The 16,854-nt window shown below is 46.0% G+C and overlaps 1 protein-coding gene across 1 annotated transcript; it reads right to left on the reverse strand.

Annotated features, from left to right (window-relative positions):
- RNF139 (ring finger protein 139) lies at positions 1–5,770 on the reverse strand. The gene is made up of 2 exons (XM_075825759.1): positions 5,421–5,770; positions 1–2,070 (listed from the first exon to the last, which is right to left on the reverse strand). The coding sequence occupies exons 1-2, from the start codon at positions 5,584–5,586 to the stop codon at positions 254–256; spliced, it is 1,983 nt and encodes a 660-aa protein (XP_075681874.1). The 5' UTR covers positions 5,587–5,770; the 3' UTR covers positions 1–253.
- Between the last annotated feature and the right edge of the window lie 11,084 nt (positions 5,771–16,854).

Below are 16,854 nucleotides of genomic sequence, written 5' to 3' on the forward strand. Positions count from 1 at the left end.
CAAAATCATTTTTTTTTTATTTCATGTACAAGAATGTACATATTTTAATCAGGTCACAAAAGAGACCGAGAGATATTTACAGCAGCACGTGGTAGACACTTATCCGCTCAGACCCGGCGTCAGGATTCTGATTGTGCTTTCAGAATTACAGAACAAAAAGAAGTTTCCTGATCTTAAATCCACCTTTAAACGTCTTATTAGTAGAGACACAACAGCAGAGGAGGGAAAAAAACCAAAAATAAATAAAGAATGCCTAATCCCTCGGATTATCGATATCCTGAATCAACTCTTCTTCAGCGCCGGACCGGCGCCGCTCGGCCGTCCACTCTTCCTCCTCGTTCTCCGTGCTCTCGTCCTCACTCAGATCGTGGCCGTCCAGCTCCCGCTCAGGTTCCCCATCGATAGGATCTTGTACGGGTTCTTCATTTGGCGCGAACAATCCGTTGTTGTTGGACGAGGACATGGTTTCTTTTAAGTCGTCATCGATGTAGACTTTTTGATGGCACATCGGACACGTATCTTGAATGTACAGCCACTTCCGAAGGCAGAGAGCGTGAAAGTAATGGTGGCAGGGAGTAACTCGGGCGGACGTACGAAACTCCTGGTAACAGATTGCACAGACGTCATCGATTTCACTGTCCTCGGAGACTTGGACTTCTGGAAGGGAGTTGATCTTCTTGACGGCCGTCCTACGATTCATAAAAGTCTTCCACCCGTTCTTGGCTTGCAGGTAGATGTTGAAGTAAGCGTGAAGACACATCATACAAGCTCGAATTTTGCTTCCCGACTCGAACATCATGGTGTAGGCTCCATTGCCGAACATGACGACCCCGAAAATAAACTCGACGATGCTGCCGGTGGACCGCACGTAGTACACGTAGTCGTCCAGCTTCTCCCACACTACACTGTAGTGGCCGTCGATCATGAACAGCGTGTACACCGTCAGCGAAACGATGACTTTAAGACAAAGTTCGACGCAGAACGCCGTGACGGCAAACAACCAGGTGTTGAGGGCGTAGTAGTGCCACAAGACGCAGCTGAGGAGAATCGGAAGCACAAAGAGGAACGCCGAGACCAAGAGCACTGGGAAATGCCTCCGAAAAGAAGACACGTGGGAGGCACTGAGTGACATCAACACCGGGTCCGTCATTCCGTGGATAAAATGTAAAATGGCGGTCAACAGAAGGCACATGTTCCGGCAAAGGCGGATAAGTCTCTCTTCCGGCTTCAATCCGCTCAGGCCGGTCTGTAGGGCTAAAATAAAGAACAGGACTGGCGCTACAAAGCCGAGGCGTTTGTCTTCTTCTTCGGTGGAGCCGATGAAGGCCAGTATTCCGAGTCCGAGGTAATGCGCCAAGGAAGAGATCACGGCGCTCATCCCCAAGACGGTTAACGTGGAATCACAGCCGCTTATTATGAGGTTGCAGACGAGTTCCCAGAAGTCGCTCCACCGCATGAAGTAGGCGGCGTCTCCCGCACTGGCGTTCGCCAGCCTCACCATGTAGACCAGTAACACCGCTTGGGTGGCCAGTCGAGTCAACCAAAATACTCTCAACACCTCGGGGAAGTGGATTTTTTTCCAGGCGTCTTCCAGCATGACCTGCAGTCCATAAACCTGGTACATGTGCTTGAGCAGGAGCACCGTGTATTTGGTGGAGTAATAGAACCATTTGAAGCGGAGGGACAGGCATACTGTAGTGTAGACGGCAAAAACAAGGCCAGAAATGAAAACCAGCGTTTCCTGCAGCTCGAACGGAAGTTCAATTATAGATCCGACAGCGGGGACGAGCATGTTCACAATGATGAGATGAGAGTACGTAGAATGGGTCTCCAGCAAAGCGATGAAGCCGATGCCGAATATGAGCTGTAAGACAATCAGTGGCATCCACAGGGAAGGTCCTTTAAAGGGAAGGTCCTCCAGTCTGTAAGGTGAATTCAAGTTAATGTGCAAAGTGGAATAATAGTTCATCAACACTGAAGTTGCAGCAATTACGAGGGCCACGCTGATGGTGTAAAACTTGAAAAGTGCTCTCCGGGACAGCACGAGAACTACGGCGGACGCCAGGACACCTGAAAAACAAACAGAAGGTTATTATAGATCTGTCAATGAACAAGGATTTTAGGAAAAGCTTAAAAAAATTAAAAAAGGAGGTTTGATTCTGTGCAAGATGTAAAGATCTAAAATAATCAACAATGTAATAGGTGCAAATTTAGTTGCAATTTTTTTTGTTGCAAATCGGCTGTATGAAATTTTCCAACTTTTATTGCATACCCTGAGGATATTCCATAAATGTCTAACATGGGAATACCCCTTTAAAAAACAGTCCGTACACCCGTTCTCCAGTGCCAACAGTCCTGTGGTCCCGCATTGTTATCGGTTTCACAGCAGCGATGTGATAAGCTGGCACGTGACCGCTGCAGCCAATCCGTTATTAGCAGCAGCAGTCACGTGCCAAACGTACCAGCATCACCATTGCGCCAGTGAATGGCACATAGACCGACAGCAGACCAGGGGGATCACCAGCGCTGGAGAGGTGGGGATTTAGGAGAGTAATGGGCCCTTTTGTTATTTTAACACACATTCTGCCTCAAATGTTACTGCTGGACAATCCCTTTAAGTAATTCTTTGCTAAAGGTTTCCATATAAAAGTCAGTGTGTAACCAGGTCCACAAGTCACAGGTGTAATTACAGAAACATTAGAAAGCAGTCGTCACGGCGGACCTGTAACTGCGGGGGGGGGGGGGGGGGTCTGGTTACTTGGCAGGAACGACATCTCAATAATTTACATTAGGAATATGTTAATGATGGTTACCGCATTATTATTACATGATGGGCAATAAACAGTCCAAAAAAGTGCCAGATATCTGTTATTTGCATGAAAGAAAGTGACTGATAAATGGACGACGATCAGGAAAGACGTAAATGTGGTCTTTTCTAGAAGCCGGGCTGTAAGGCTACATTCATACGGGCGTAGTTAACCTCGGACATGACAAGCTGCCATTTTTCACGTCCGAGGTGCGTTGTCTCGGATCCACGATAGACGAGTGTATGGAGGGAGGCGCGACACAGTAAAATAGGACAAGTTCCATTTTTTCACGGACCCTTCACACAAAGAAACTGCAGGCAGAGCAAAATCTGTCTCAAAACTCCTGAAGGAATTTTGAGGCCGATTTTTCTGCCTGCAAAAAACTCAGTGTGAACAGGGCCTTATACTCTGACGAACATCAGTGACATCTTATCTGGGGCAGTTCATATACATGTCCTGTGTCACGGTGCGAAGGTTGTAGAGATTGGCTATAGGTCATATGTACAAGGGTGTGCGCCAGCACAATGTACAGCAGCAATGAACTACCCGACCACCATAGGCGGCACAGTATAGATAACATGGCAAACAGCAATGGCTGGCAGAAAATTATATTCACCTCCTGCGGCAGCCATTTCTTATTTTTTTCAATTTCCTTTTTTCCTCCCGGACTTTCAAGAGCCATAACTTTTTTTTTTTTTTGTCGATAAAGCCATAAGAGGGTTTTTTTTTGCATGAAGATGTTCTAAGAGGCACCATTTATTGTACCATATCATATAGAAAAAAATTGTGGAATAGAAAAAAACCGTGAGTCCTCCTTTGATGGAGTGACAGAGGCGGCTCCCCTTTTTCTAACGGCTTAGAAGCCATGGTCGATATTTACCGCGACATCTAAGTAGTTAAACGACCGGGATCTGAGTAATCTGCAAAGTGTCAGCTAGAATACACAGTTGACACCTGCAGCGTATGGAGCAGGCCCAACCCATGCTTCTCCACCTGCGCCACGATGTACAGTTACGGCATGTGTAGGAAGGGGGTCCTGAAGTTGTCCAATATAACAACCTAGCTCCTAAAAAATAATGGTGCAAGTTGTTTATAGCAACCAATCAGATTGTGCTTTTCATTTTCAAACAGACCTCTGAGAAGTGAGAGCTGGAATCTGATTGGTTTCTACAGGCAGCTGCTCCACTCTTCCTTTGCTGCAGGGAATATTATTTCAGCAGACTCCACATCTGATTGGTTTCTGCTGGTAACGGGAGCGATTCCGATAATAACATTATAGAGAATAACTCAGAAGGCAAATCCCTTGTATAATAAACCCCAGAGCATCCAGGTAAAACTAAGCGGCAGAAGCGCTCGCGTGTTGCGCAGCTTCGTTTCTGATCCGCTTTCCTCGTAGACTTTCTATTGAGCCCGTACACGGCTCGCAGGAAAGCCGAGCAGAGACTAAGCAGCACGACGCTCACCCGAGCCCTCGTGCCGCTTCGTTTTAGCGATCGGTTGGGATCTCAGTACTCGGACCACAACCGATCAAAACTTCTGACGTGGAGTCCTTGACCCCGCAGCCATCCATCTCGCCTTCTTTTCTCGTCCTGCACCAGTTCTCTGGATTGCGCTCCCCGGACAATTCAATAAGTTCCCCAAATCCACATTTTTAAGTGTGCCCTGAAGACACCTTTTTAGTGAGGTCTATCACACCATTCCCTTACCCCCTATACTACATTTTTCAATCCCTTCAGTAAGTAATATCTCTCACACTCCAGTCACCGCATAATATATGAACAGTCATTCGAGTGGACATCTTGTAATACTACATTTTTCCTGTAGGGGGTGCTGCAGAAGAAGTGAGCCACTGACTGCAGCTGGCAAGATATGCTATCTGCAGGGGGTCTGGGGAGCAGGACCATGGCGATCAGCTGCTCATCATGGGGGCTCTTGTATTCATGGGGTCATCAATTGCTGCTGTACAGGGGGATCAGCAACATTCAGCACTCCAGCTGTTGTGAAACTACAACTCCCAGAATGCCATGACAACCAAAGGCTTTATTATTACAGTCATAAGATACCAGGGCATGGTCGGAATTGTAGTTTTACAACAGCTGGAGCGCAGAAGAGTGCTGACCGCTGGAGGACCCGACACGTCCCTGCATTACAGGGCAAGGAGGACCCATAACAACAGCAGATGTAAATAATGCAAAAATGGCCACCACAACAGGAAGTGCAGCCATATTTGTTGTCACCTTTGTAGTAGCTTCTCAGAAACAGGCGGTAGAAGTGTCACTTGTCAGATATTGCGGTAATGAGAGATCACACTAGAAAGGAGTCACTTTTACTGACACATCCGCAACAGTAAGTAAAGGTCTGAGTCATCGGCTTCTGCTATGATGGTGAAATGTACTATAAAGGACAAGCCGGGTGTAAGGTCAGTGACAGATCATGTAATGGTGGCCATTTTGGTTGTCACCCAGATTCCCAGAAACTAAAATATATGTCAGATATTGCAGAATAGACTTTGTACCAACAATAAAGGAAACATCCGGGATTTATTGACTACTAGATGGAAATGCCCTTTAAGTAGGGAGTCACGTGATACATGTAGGTCTATGGAGCTCTTACCCAGCAGCCGGAGGAGAAACTGCACCAGGATGGACGCGTATCCCGCCGAGGCATCGGGGGAAGAGTTTAAAATGGCATCAATGATGAAAACAGGAGGAACCCGCAAGGCCACATCCAGCACAGCCCTGACCCGTTGACCCACCACTAGTAATTGAGACGCCGCCATGGGCTACCCGCCTGCCGCCCCCTGCCGGAGGTTGGGGGGGGCTGCGGTGGGTGAGAAACCCCCGCTTCCCCGGGGCTACTTGCCGCCGTTGCCGGTGTATTCCAACCCTAAGTCCATGCTCCCCGCACCTGCCGAACGGCAGCCGCTGCGTCACAGCCCGCCCGCGACGCACTCTGACGTAACGTTCCGTAAGGCGTCAGAATCACGCATGCGCACTAGCTAGCCGAATAGACTTTCATTGGCTTTTTTTTTTCCACTACAACTTTATTAACACATTTACAAAGGGTGACTAGAGGGCACGCCGATGTTATTTTTTTTTTTTTTAAACAACTTTATTTTAATAAACCACCACACCCCTGTTGTACTTTTTACTGCCTTTATGTTCTTTCTTATATTAAAATGCAGATAATGTTAGTCCGACTCCGACAACTTCTAGTTAACAATAAGGATAGCATTGTAACCGTAGAGGACCTCCATTGTCCTGAGCCACATCAAAGCTTCCTCCAAGTGTCGGGACAGTGGGACACGGGGTTCTTCAGATGGAAAAGTTGTGGGAGGGGAAAAATAAGGAACTCTGTGGTCCCTCTTCGCCTGTCATAGCTTTTAAATGTTTCCGTCGACGTAGCCGTATGAGGGCTTTTATTTTTTTTGCGTTATAGTTTTTAATGGAGCCACATATTGTACCATTTAATGTTCTGGGAAACCTTGACAAATGATTTTTTGGGTTTCGTTTTTATTGCGTTCACCCTGCGTTAAAAATGTCATGTTATCTTTATTCTGCGGGTCAATATGATTACGGCGATACCAAATTTATATCTTGTTTTTTGTTTTACTACTTTCACAAAATAAAAACATTTTGCCATATTCTGAGAGCAATGACTTTTTTATTTTCCGTCGATTGAGCGGTGTGAGGACTTATTTTTTGCGGGGCGAGCTGTAGTTTTTAATGGTACCATTTTGGGGTACATACGACTTTTTGATGACACTTTTTATTCCATTTTTGTGGGACACAAGGTGACCAAGAAACAGCGATTCTGACGTTATAATTTTATTTTTTTACGTCATCCACAGTGCGGGTTAATGTTATATTGTAATATTTCATACTTTTACGGATGCAGCGATACAAATTGCGTGTTTTAAAAAAATTATTTTTGGGGAAAAGGGTTTGTTTTTAAGATTATTGTGTCTTTTACCAGCTCCTAATAAGTTCTGCCTCTGGCAAGGCTTGTAGGAGGGATTACCGCTGTTGGCACGCAAAGAAATAGACACACCTTCTCTTGTTCAACTTCTTTACTTCAGCGAGCAGGTAACAGCAAATTCTCTTTCTATGGAGCAGACAGGACTCCTGAGGTTGAGGACTTCGATCCCGCTGGAAGTCCCCCGGAGAGAGGTTGTGCCTGACCCCACGTTGCCAGGCTTGGCTACGGACACGCCGCTGTCAGTCACGGCGGGAGCTACCTGCTACTGGCAGCGTACCCTAGGGTAAGAGTCACACTCTCGGCCCACGGGTCGCGTCGTGGGAATCAGCGAACTACCGTACCTACTAGCACCATCACGGGTCCTTGCGGAGCTATCCGCTACCTTTCATGACAACCCTCTCTCTCCTCAGTCGGTGGTCCGAACGATAGACCCCCTTGGGCGCAACTGAACTGGCGGGCTGACGCTAAGGTTTACACAAAGTCCAGCTAATAGTCCAATAAAGTCCCGTCAACCCGACCGTTCCTTCTGTCTGCTCCTGTGCCAACAAGATTCATCAACAACAGTTCATGCAAGTGTTACAGGCGGTGATCCATCAACAGTTCCATGCAAGGGTTAAGGAGGTTATTCATCAACAACAGTTCCATGCAAGGGTTACAGGGGTTTACACTCTGGGGGACACGCAGGGGCCTTGTCGCGATTAATGAGGAAGCGAGCCTGTGCTAGGCCAAATTCAGGCTTAATCTTCTGGTGATTGTAAGGCTAGTCTGTCCGGTACTCTGTGTCCAGAATAAAGGAGGGCCGTACTTCTCTCTTTGGGGTGATCAGACTCAAACTGGTATTGGCATCGTCCCTGGGGCGATCTGAGGGTCCTAGTTAGGGGCTGCGGGGAAATGACCGGTACCTGCAGCGAATGCTGACGCTCCAATCCGCTCCTGACTCGGTCAGTCCTTTGTTTGCGCGTCTCCTCTGCTTCTCTCTTTGCCGCAGTGCGACCCGTCCCTTCTGGCAGTGTTCTGCTGCTGCCACACTGATGTCTGTCCTCTTCAGGCACTGCTCCAGCAGCCCTCTGCCCTCCTGTCTCCTATAGCCACCTGTGGGGTCTGTCCTGACCGCTCGTCTCCCGGTCACCTGACCGTTCTTCTCCCTCCTTGCTAGATGCTTCCCTCCTCTTCTCTCTCTCTTCCCGCCCAACTTTCGCGCCACTGCACTCTCTTCCTCCCCCTCCACATCCGGTCCTCCTCCTCTGCTGTCTCGCATCGCGAGACTTCGCCCTCCTCCTTGTGGGAGCGCACGCGTCATGGCTGTCGGCAGAGCGGCCGTTACCATGACGCCCAGGACGCTCCTCCGCTCGGGAGCCGACTCCCGAGCCGCAGATCAGCCCGTGTCCCTGCGTGGGTTCCCCTGCATCGCCGGCGATTACAGGCACCCCCTTACAGGCTTAACAGGAGCACAAAGCTGGCAGTCCTGGGGACCAACATTAGCCCTCAGGTTGCCATGAGAACCATCGGCACTCTGTGTTAGGCTGGGTTCACACGAGCACATTACATCCTTAAAGGACAGAACGTATTTCGGCCGCAAGTCCCGGACCGAACACACTGCAGGGAGCCGGGCTCCTAGCATCATAGTTATGTACGACGCTACGAGTCCCTGCCTCTCTGCGGGACAACTGTCCTGTACTGTAATCATGTTTTCAGTACGGGACAGTAGTTCCACGGAGAGGCAGGGACTCCTAGCGTCGTACATAACTATGATGCTAGGAGCCCGGCTCCCTGCAGTGTGTTCGGTCCGGGACTTGCGGCTGAAATACGTTCCGTCCATTACGGACGTAACATGCTCGTGTGAACCCAGCCTAAGTGTCGCTGGGGTCCGACGGGTTGTCGGAGGGGGCTACCCCCTCTTTCTAACAGCTTTAATGCCGCAATCGCTATGGAGCCTGCTCCAAACAACCCCATCTCCATGTGACGTACATACACTATGGGTGGTCGTAAAGGGGTTAAAGAGAAATATAATAATTAAAAATATTTTTTTTTTATAACAACGTGCCTTGTTGTACTATATTCTTCAAATAACGGCTGAATACTAAAGAGAATCCAACACGATGGATCAAAATGTTCTTGACTATTTATCTTTTGCACAAATTAATGTGACCAATTATTGGACAACAATCAGGAAAAATGATTGAAAACAGCATTTGCACCTGATATTCATCTTCTCCATGACTAGTTTACGAAAAAGTTTCAAATCAAACAAAAATACTGTGAAACTAGGGTTTGCCACCAGGCCCATAGACCACCGGCCCAGTCACACTGGGAGGCTGGTGATAGTAACAAGTTTATAAAAAATAGTAAGTGGCAGCATTTTTGCAATACTTCCTATATGGATTGGACTTCCTCCTATGCCAGAACGCTGGTTCCGTAACTCCAATAGAACAGAATAAAGAGCCACACGTGGCCCCCGCTCCACTAATCCCCACCTGGAATCTGCAGTTAGTAGCCGCCTCACAATGCGAAACAGGGGTCGGGTGTCCCCTGTTCTCAATATAGGTGCAGGTGCCAGAGGTGGAACCCACATCTATCAGACATTTACGCTATAAATGTCTAAGTTTGGAATACCCCTTTAAGTTCTTACTGTTCTAGAACGCAAGACAATAAAGGGCCATTTCCATTTTATGAAGTTATGGCATATCGACAGGATATGCCAGCACTTTATGCTTGGTTGGGGTACCGATCTCTGGGACCCCCACTGATACTGAGAATGAATGGGGCCGTGCTGTAGTTCCTAACCAGCGCTGCGGCCACTTCAATCTCAGGATCGATGGGGGTCCCAGAAGTCTGGACCCCCCTAATTATAATACCATCATTTTGTTAGATGGGAATAACCCTGAAACCCCTTTCTTTGTCCTATGCCACCGTGGATGCTACACCCCTGTAGATAGATCCATTGGGGCTCCCTCTAGGAGCGGAATCCTCAGTCAGAGCATCGTCTACGCTGTGGCCAGGGATTCCGCTCCAGGAGGAGCCCCTTACGTCACTGTCCATATATGTCCAAACAGAAAAAGTATGGGCAGCACAGTAGAACAGAACCTCCAGGGTAAAAAGGGTGCAAAGCCTTAGGGATCCGACTTGTAAATCCCCAACATGTAGACAAAAAATATGAAAAGAGGCAGCACTCCAATAGTCGTATCAAAAAGGATAAATTTATTCACCCATCAGGTTAGTAGAATGCAGTTTGAATTCAATGCCTTTGTCAAAGGCTGTATTCAGCAGCTGAAACGTTGCATTCTACTGCACTGATGGGTGAATAAATTTATCCTTTTTGATACGACTATTGGAGTGCTGCCTCTTTACATATTTTTTGTCTACTGTCCATAAATGGATAGTGATTCCAGGGGCTTCTACAGGAGTGGAATCCCCGGCAAGAGAATCGGCAATGCTCTGGCCGAGGATTCCTCTCCAGGAGGTGCTCCTGACGTCACTGTCCATATTTGGACTGTGATGTTAGGGGCTTTAAGATGTTGGAATCCCCGGCAACGCTCTGGCTGGGGATTCCGCTCCTGTAGGAACCACTGACATCGCTGTCCATATATGGACTGTGACGTCAAGGGCTTTCCCAAGACAGGAGTACCCGGCCAGAGAGGTTGAGCTGCTCTGGCCTGGGACCCCATAGTTGAAAGCTGGAGCAGGTTCCCTGCTGACATTTTCCTGCTTCAGCATTGAATTCAACTGTATCTGCGTCCTGAGGAAAGTTGAAAGTTGAAACAGGGGCACACCACTGGCCGCCCGCTCACTCAGGGACAGTTGGGAGGTATGCTTTAATTACCCTACAGCCCAGGAATATTACATGGACCATGCCCCATCTTTTATATTTTTTGTGGAGAAGGTGGCAACCTTAGGAATCCAATGCGTCTCACACTCAGGCCCTGTGATGCGATCAAAGATCGGTATCCTCCTCTACTCCGACCCTTGTATGTCATGATGAGCTATTGGGCATAGAAGGGATTAAAGGCATAATTAGATTAGTCAGTGTGATTAGTGCAACTTTGTAAATCATTTTTATTAAAAATTCCTTTTACTTTTGGAGATACAGCTGTTCTGTATGCTCTATACAGAACAGCTGTATCGTTCGGTTTACACTGAATCCGTCAGTGCCGCTGACCGGATGGCTTCAGTGTCGGTGGGTAGGATCCACCTGTAATCGATTACTCACATCTAAGTTATGAACTTAGCTGTGATCGTTTACATGTAGACCCTGCATGTCAGAGACACGCAGGACCCGCCGACACTGGACCTGTCAGATCCGCGGCACTGTCGGATCCAGTGTAAAGCAAACTATACAGCTGTTCTGTATAGAGCACACAGAACAGCTGTATCTCCAAAAGTAAAAGGAATTTTTAATAAAAATGATTTACAAAGTTGCACTAATCACCCTGACGAAACTATTTATATACACACACACACACACACACACACACACACACACACACACACACACACACACACACACACACACACACACACACACACACACACACACACACACTCATATATATATATATATGTATGTTATATATATATATATATATATAGAAGCATAGAACACAGCAACGGCACCAGGACTTCAGAGTAGATGAAAGCAAAAAGTGGATTTTATTCACCTCAATACAGCAACGTTTCGGTTCAACAGGAACCTTTCTCAAGCCAGCTTTCATGGCTTGAGAAAGGTTCCTGTTGAACCGAAACGTTGCTGTATTGAGGTGAATAAAATCCACTTTTTGCTTTCATCTACTCTGAAGTCCTGGTGCCGTTGCTGTGTTCTATGCTTCTGTCTATCTCTTTGGGGAATTGATTCAACCCCAGGTAACGAGCACATGGCCTGATTTCCTGGAAACCATTGGAGTGCTGTGTTCATCTACCTTTGGACTGTATATATATATATATATATAAAAAAACATATATATATATATATGTGTGTGTGTGTGTGTGTGTGTGTGTGTATATATATATATGTATGTATACAGTGAAGGAAATAAGTATTTGATCCCTTGCTGATTTTGTAAGTTTGCCCACTGTCAAAGACATGAACAGTCTAGAATTTTTAGGCTAGGTTAGTTTTACCAGTGAGAGATAGATTATATAAAAAAAATAAAAAAAAATAACATTGTCAAAATGATATATATTTATTTGCATTGTGCACAGAGAAATAAGTATTTGATCCCTTTGGCAAACAAGACTTAATACTTGGTGGCAAAACCCTTGTTGGCAAGCACAGCAGTCAGACATTTTTAGTAGTTGATGATGAGGTTTGCACACATGTTAGATGGAATTTTGGCCCACTCCTCTTTGCAGATCATCTGTAAATCATTAAGATTTCGAGGCTGTCGCTTGGCAACTCGGATCTTCAGCTCCCTCCATAAGTTTTCGATGGGATTAAAGTCTGGAGACTGGCTAGGCCACTCCATGACCTTAATGTGCTTCTCTTTGAGCCACTCCTTTGTTGCCTTGGCTGTTTGTTTAGGGTCATTGTCGTGCTGGAAGACCCAGCCACGAGCCATTTTTAATGTCCTGGTGGAGGGAAGGAGGTTGTCACTCAGGATTTGACGGTACATGGCTCCATCCATTCCCCCATTGATGCAGTGAAGTAGTCCTGTGCCCTTAGCAGAGAAACACCCCCAAAACATAATGTTTCCACCTCCATGCTTGACAGTGGGGACGGTGTTCTTTGGGTCATAGGCAGCATTTCTCTTCCCCCAAACACGGCGAGTTGAGTTAATGCCAAAGAGCTCAATTTTAGTCTCATCTGACCACAGCACCTTCTCCCAATCACTCTCAGAATCATCCAGATGTTCATTTGCAAACTCCAGACGGGCCTGTACATGTGCCTTCTTGAGCAGGGGGACCTTGCGGGCACTGCAGGATTTTAATCCATTACGGCGTAATGTGTTACCAATGGTTTTCTTGGTGACTGTGGTCCCAGCTGCCTTGAGATCATTAACAAGTTCCCCCTGTGTAGTTTTCGGCTGAGCTCTCGCCTTCCTCAGGATCAAGGATACCCCACGAGGTGAGATTTTGCATGGAGCCCCAGATCGATGTCGATTGACAGTCATTTTGTATGTCTTCCATTTTCTTACTATTGCACCAACAGTTGTCTCCTTCTCACCCAGCGTCTTACTTATGGTTTTGTAGCCCATTCCAGCCTTGTGCAGGTCTATGATCTTGTCCCTGACATCCTTAGAAAGCTCTTTGGTCTTGCCCATGTTGTAGAGGTTAGAGTCAGACTGATTCATTGAGTCTGTGGACAGGAGTCTTTTATACAGGTGACCATGTAAGACAGCTGTCTTTAATGCAGGCACCAAGTTGATTTGGAGCGTGTAACTGGTCTGGAGGAGGCTGAACTCTTAATGGTTGGTAGGGGATCAAATACTTATTTCTCTGTGCACAATGCAAATAAATAGATATAATTTTGACAATGTGATTTTTTTTTTTTTATATTATCTATCTCTCACTGGTAAAATTAACCTAGCCTAAAAATTCTAGACTGCTCATGACTTTGACAGTGGGCAAACTTACAAAATCAGCAAGGGATCAAATACTTATTTCCTCCACTGTATGTGTGTATGTATATGTGTGTATATAGCCTTTAATGACAAAGATCAGAGGATTCTTTAAACTAACAGCCCTGCTTCGGCTCCTGATCACATAGGCATAGTAGTTGTGCACACCATGATATAAATGTGCAATATGAAGCGTTGACAAGTTAATGGATGTATAGACAGACATTTAAACTTGAAGATTGCATAACGTTTTATTACACAATGAATAGGTTTTATTTTCTAAAGCTGGAAACTTTTTTAAAATGATTGATATTTCTGTTATATGTGTGTAAGACTTTAAAAATAACACTAGATGGCGCTATTAATCTAATTATTACACGCTGATAACTCTTATAATTATAATTCATTGGATGAAGTCATCCATCCAGTGAGTGTAGAAGATATATGAGTGATCTCAGTAGAATGATAACATGTGAGGGGTAATTGCACAGTATACAGAAACGCTGAAGAACAGGATATAAATTATATATTGAGGTGTCAGGGGACCATGTAAGTAAGGAGACTGATCAATCACACTGAGGGCTTATTCAGACGAACGTAAAATACGCGCGTGCAACGCGCGTGATTTTCACGTGCGTTGCCCGTAGCTATATTAGACAATGGGGCCGTGCAGACATGGCAGCGTTTTTTGCGCAGCGTTGCTCCGTTGCAAAAAACTCACGACATGTCCGTTGATTCAGCGTTTTCAACGCATCACGCACCCATTGAAGTCAATGGGTGCGTGAAAACCACGCATGTCGCACGGGAGCACTTCCGTGCGAACTGCGTGTTTGCGCAACAGCTGTCAAAAGGATGAATGTAAACAGAAAAGCACCACGTGCTTTTCTGTTTCCGAACATCCAAACGGAGTGTCTTTGCGATTAGCGAACCCCGACAACCGAAGCTAACTTCACCGGGTTCGGCCAAACCCGGCAAAAAAATTTCCGGTCCGCGACGTCGGGAGACATTCACTGTGCATGGTGCTGAAAGAGTTAAACTGTTTCAGCACCATGGACAGTGACTACCGATCCCAAAATACATGAACCTGTAAAAAAAACCGAAGTTCTAACTTACCGATTACTCCTGTCTCCTTCCTGCAGTCCGACCTCCCGGGATGACACTTCAGTTCAAGTGACAGCTCCAGCCAATCACAGGCCAAGCACAGGCTGCAGCCAATCACAGGCTGCAGCGGTCACTTGGACTGCCGCGTCATCCAGGGAGGTGGGGCTCGATGTCAAGAGAGGCGCGTCACCAAGGACGCGTCACCAAGGCAACGGCCGGGAAGTTCTCGGTAAGTAGGAACTTTATCTTTTTTTTAACAGGTTTTTCGCTGTTGTGTTTGGCATTCACTGTCGAGGGTGCTGAAAGATTTAGCTCTTTCAGCACCTTGGACAGTGACGTGCGTCGACAAGCCTCATCTCTATGATGGCGGCTGCGCGAAAATCACGCAGCCGCGCATCAGACACGGATGACACACGCAGCTGTCAAATAGTGTTTGCGCGCGCAAAACGCTGCGTTGTTTGCGCGCGCAAAAACGCAACGCTCGTGTGAATCCGGCCTGAGGGATGTCAACTCTTGTTTTTTCTTCATTACAAAAAGGGTAATCACTGCGAGACATCTCCTTTAAAGGGAATGTGACGCTAGAATTATTTTTTTTCTTTTTCGTTAAACAATTAGTGTATAGGTGATTAAACATTGTTCTAATTTTTTTAATTTTTTTCACGAGTCAGGAAATATTATAAATTAGATTCTAATTTATAATATTTCCCAGCGCTGGTCACTAGATGGAGCAATTCCCAAAACTCACTCGCTCTAGTGAACTCTCAGAATCCCCCCCTCCTTTATCCTGGCTAGTGCCGGGAGAAACGAGGGGATTGAACGGTCAAACCTCCTACACTGTGTGTCGCCATTTTTTAAGCTAACACACAGTGTAGTAGGTTTACATACACTAGTAAAGACACAGTAAAACACGTACATACACAGAAATCACTTACCTGCTCCAGTCGCCGCCGCTCCCTCCGGTCCGTCCACTCCGTCTGCTACCGCCGCTCCAAGTGCACAAGTCCGGAAGCCGCGACCGGAAGTAGTAATCTTACTGTCCGGCCGCGACTTCCGGTCCACAGGAAAATGGCGCCGGACGTCGCACAGTTCAACTTGGACTGTGTGGGAGCGGCGCATGCGCCGTTCCCACACAGACGGCATACAGCATAGTGGATGGAACGGGCCCCGTTCGCATTCCCTATGGGACTGTGGCTGCCGTATTCCATGTCTGTATGTGTCATTAATCGACACATACAGAGATGGAAAAAAAGTGGCAGCCCCCATAGGGAAGAAAAAGTTCAAAAATAAAAAAAAGTAACACACAAACACACAAATAAATATAAAAGTTTTTAATAAAACACTAAAATCAAACTGATGTAAAAATTTTTTTTTCGTGACACTGTTCCTTTAAGGCTAGGGTTATACGGCAAAAAAAAAACAAAAAACGAGTCACTTTTGCGCTACTTTAATGTGACATCAAGTCCAATACCTTATTTGTTATGTGATGCTCGTGCGATTTCATGTCGCACAACATTTGTCGCCATGTAGCCCTAGCCCAAGGCGGTGGAGAAAATCAGGGGGGTGCTTCAAGGGCCAGATTTGCCATTTATCTCTCTGGGAAAGCTGGGTGACAGTCATTGTAGGAGCTGTAATGGTGGCCAGGCCATATTGGTTGTCATCCAACTTTCCCAGAAACAAATAAGAAGAACTTGACAGAAGAGGGAGGACTCATATTTACTGGGAATTATTTTTTTTAGGGTAAATGATCTGTTACCCTCCTAGTGGTTATACTTCGCATGTGCTCGGGTAGGGGGAGAAAGATAATTTGGCCCGAGCACTGCATGGAGAGCCGCTAGTAGTCAGTCTCTTGTGATCCCTTGACAAATGCTGCATTATAAAGGACCTGTCACCTCACCTGACGTGTCTATTTTAGTAAATATTATTGTTCCCTATAAAACAACAATTCTGGAGCATCTTTTCTTAGAACCCTACGTTGTGCCGTTCCTCTGTTATTCCTCTTACAAATTTATTCAGAAATTGATAACTGGGTGTTACCAGTTGAGGGTGTGTCTATACACCATCTGACAATGTCCAATCAGTGTTCACAGTCTCAGACTGTGTAGGGACACGCCCCTTTGACAAGGGGAACGGTAACACACAGCTGTCAATTTATTCATCAATTTCTAGGAGGAATAACAGAGGAACAACACAATACAAAATTCTATTAAAAGATGCTCCAGAATTATGATTTTATTTTAAACATTCTTTTTTATTAGCATTTTATCATTTTTACGTCAAATCAAAACAACATTGAAAAACAATTGAACATTTGCCATAATGTATCGACGTTACTGTAAGAAATATGGAAGAGTAACCATACAGATAAAACTTTACATTTGCTTCAGCTCGTACCAAACAATCCAAGTCCACCGTGGTTA

Source organism: Rhinoderma darwinii, chromosome 5 (assembly GCF_050947455.1).
Source record: "Rhinoderma darwinii isolate aRhiDar2 chromosome 5, aRhiDar2.hap1, whole genome shotgun sequence".
Lineage (NCBI taxonomy): Eukaryota > Metazoa > Chordata > Amphibia > Anura > Rhinodermatidae > Rhinoderma > Rhinoderma darwinii.

Excerpts from the sequence above, each read along its gene's own strand:
- RNF139 (XM_075825759.1), bottom strand. The coding sequence starts at position 5,586 with ATGGCGGCGTCTCAATTACTAGTGGTGGGTCAACGGGTCAGGGCTGTG. Across the intron at positions 2,071-5,420 it reads GTTTCTCCTCCGGCTGCTGG|GTGTCCTGGCGTCCGCCGTA; the intron begins GTAAGAGCTCCA and ends TTTGTTTTTCAG.